General features: G+C 56.1%; 1 protein-coding gene and 2 non-coding genes across 3 annotated transcripts; 2 read left to right on the forward strand and 1 right to left on the reverse strand.

Annotated features, from left to right (window-relative positions):
- The first annotated feature begins 29 nt into the window (after window positions 1-29).
- On the forward strand, window positions 30-103 carry TRNAN-GUU. The gene has a single exon. It is a non-coding gene; the product is annotated as a tRNA-Asn (tRNA).
- Window positions 104-236: 133 nt separating this feature from the next.
- On the reverse strand, window positions 237-307 carry TRNAG-GCC. Its single transcript has one exon. It is a non-coding gene; the product is annotated as a tRNA-Gly (tRNA).
- Window positions 308-1,012: 705 nt separating this feature from the next.
- On the forward strand, window positions 1,013-1,519 carry LOC104544008 (histone H2B 5-like). Its single transcript, XM_010188743.1, has one exon. The coding sequence runs from the start codon at window positions 1,013-1,015 to the stop codon at window positions 1,517-1,519; it is 507 nt and encodes a 168-aa protein (XP_010187045.1).
- Window positions 1,520-2,303: the final 784 nt, after the last annotated feature.

Genomic DNA, 2,303 nt, shown 5'->3' on the forward strand with positions numbered 1-2,303 from the left:
GCGCTCGCGGCGGCGGCCGCGGCAGCGCGGTCTCTGTGGCGCAATCGGTTAGCGCGTTCGGCTGTTAACCGAAAGGTTGGTGGTTCGAGCCCACCCAGGGACGCAGACAATTACTTTCTTGCTGTTTTTAAAAATGATTTTTTATGAATGGGAACGGGAAGTTACGGCACGATCGTTTACTGTGTTCCTGCGGGATGAAAAAAATGGGATTTTAAAGGGGGAAAAAAAGGAAGCGTTGCATTAGCCGGGAATCGAACCCGGGCCTCCCGCGTGGCAGGCGAGAATTCTACCACTGAACCACCAATGCGCCCTTAAAAACATCTTTAGGGGACCCAAAAATAAGGGATTTAACCCTCCAAAATATCCCTAGGATGCATAAAACCTCTTCATCCGCGAGGGGTAAACCCGCGCTAACGAGGATGCTGGCTTAATTAGCGTTGATAGCAATTAGCAGTGGGAAAGGCTCTTTGTGATGGCTGAGGGCATGGCGGGAAATTCGAATTTCGCGCGCTCGGCGTTGATTGGCCGCAGGATGCGGCTTGGCGGGGCTATGGGAGATTATAGCAGGGTTTCCCTTAGCGCTGCTCCAGCACCAGCTTCTTCCCCGGGGAGGCTTCGCTACGGCTGCCCCAGACCCCGGTCACCGGGAGCGGGGTCCCGGTTTTGCCCCTTGCCCCGCACCCCAGGCCCAGCAGCGGGCGCGCTCTAGGACCAGCGCGGCTTCCACCCTCACTCCCCCGCTCAACGCCGCGCTCGGCAGGATCCAAAGAGCGCTTTCTGATTGGCTGCAACGCTCGGCCATCCAGCGGTCCAATCAGAAGCCGCATTTTGGAGCCTGGGTATTTGCATGAGCCGGGGTCTTTCCGCAAGGGGCGTCGCGCTCTGTTCCAGCCAATGCGGGTGCGCGGCGCTGGAGCCGCTCGTTTGCATAGCGCCGCTATAAAAGCGCCGCCGCCTCGTGAGTGTCCACACTGCATTTTTTGCTCGTTGCGGTGATCGGATCCCGAGTGCGATGCCCGAACCGGCCAAATCAGCTCCCGCCCCCAAGAAGGGCTCTAAGAAAGCGGTGACCAAGACCCAGAAAAAGGGCGACAAGAAGCGGCGACGCAGCCGTAAAGAGAGCTACTCCATCTACGTCTACAAGGTGCTGAAGCAAGTCCACCCCGACACCGGCATCTCCTCTAAGGCCATGGGGATCATGAACTCGTTCGTCAACGACATCTTCGAGCGCATCGCGGGGGAGGCTTCGCGCCTGGCTCATTACAACAAGCGCTCCACCATCACCTCCCGGGAGATCCAAACCGCCGTGCGGCTCCTCCTGCCCGGCGAGCTGGCCAAGCACGCCGTCCCCGAGGGCACCAAGGCGGGGACCAAATACACCCGCTCCAAGCGGCTGCGTCCCGGCTGCGGGAACCCGCTCGGCTCGGCTCGACTCGGCTCGGCTCGACTCAACCCAACGGCTCTTTTCAGAGCCACCCACTTTCTCACCAAAGAGCTGATACTGCTGCTGAAACGCTAGCTTAAAAAGCTTTTTTTGAGGATCGTAACGGTTTGTAGATCGTGGCGGGGGTTGGGGGAGCTACTAGACGCTCTGAAAGCCGTCTTTAGAACGGATCGTTTTCCTTTATTTACATTAAAACGCGGGTTATTTGGCTGCAGCGAAGGGGATGCTTTAGCCGCTTTCGCCTTCAAACCCCTGCTCCGCTCTGATTGGTCCGCGTGGGCGTTTACGTCACGGAGTGGGGCGGGATGCGCGCTGGGAGGTTGCACCGCGGTTCACCATCCGGTCTGCAAAGGGAATAAAAACCCCCACTGCGCCCATTCCCGGCGTGAAAATGGGGACGGTTGGGTGGTGTTGGGGTGGGTGCGAGTCCAGGTAGCGCTAGAAAACAGAACGGAACTGTTTCTGTAGGTGGGTGCTGTGTTTTAATGCCCCTTTGCAATGGGAGGTGGTGCGCTTTACCTTCAGTTTTACTCCAAAACCCCATTTTTGGAGTTGTTGTGGTCACTGTTTGTTTTTGTAGGGCGGCACTGAAGCCTTCGTAACGGTGTTAAAAAGCAGCGACGGTAAAAATAATGGGAGTTTGCTGAATGCAAAAAGCCTGTTTAGCGGGTATTTAACACCTCTGCCATGTTTGGGTGGGGAATGACACCTCCCCCCTATTTTGTACCCTTTCAATTAACGTTTTCCTGGAACGGAGATCAAGTGGAACGTCATCTTTTTGGGTTTGGATGACAGAAATACAGTTTTTTAAATTTCTTAAGTTTTTCTTAAATTTTGGCGAGGTTTCCCCCACCCGCCG

This window comes from Mesitornis unicolor, unplaced genomic scaffold (genome assembly GCF_000695765.1).
Source record: "Mesitornis unicolor isolate BGI_N332 unplaced genomic scaffold, ASM69576v1 scaffold17507, whole genome shotgun sequence".
NCBI lineage: Eukaryota > Metazoa > Chordata > Aves > Mesitornithiformes > Mesitornithidae > Mesitornis > Mesitornis unicolor.

Excerpts from the sequence above, each read along its gene's own strand:
- LOC104544008 (XM_010188743.1), top strand. The coding sequence starts at position 1,013 with ATGCCCGAACCGGCCAAATCAGCTCCCGCCCCCAAGAAGGGCTCTAAG.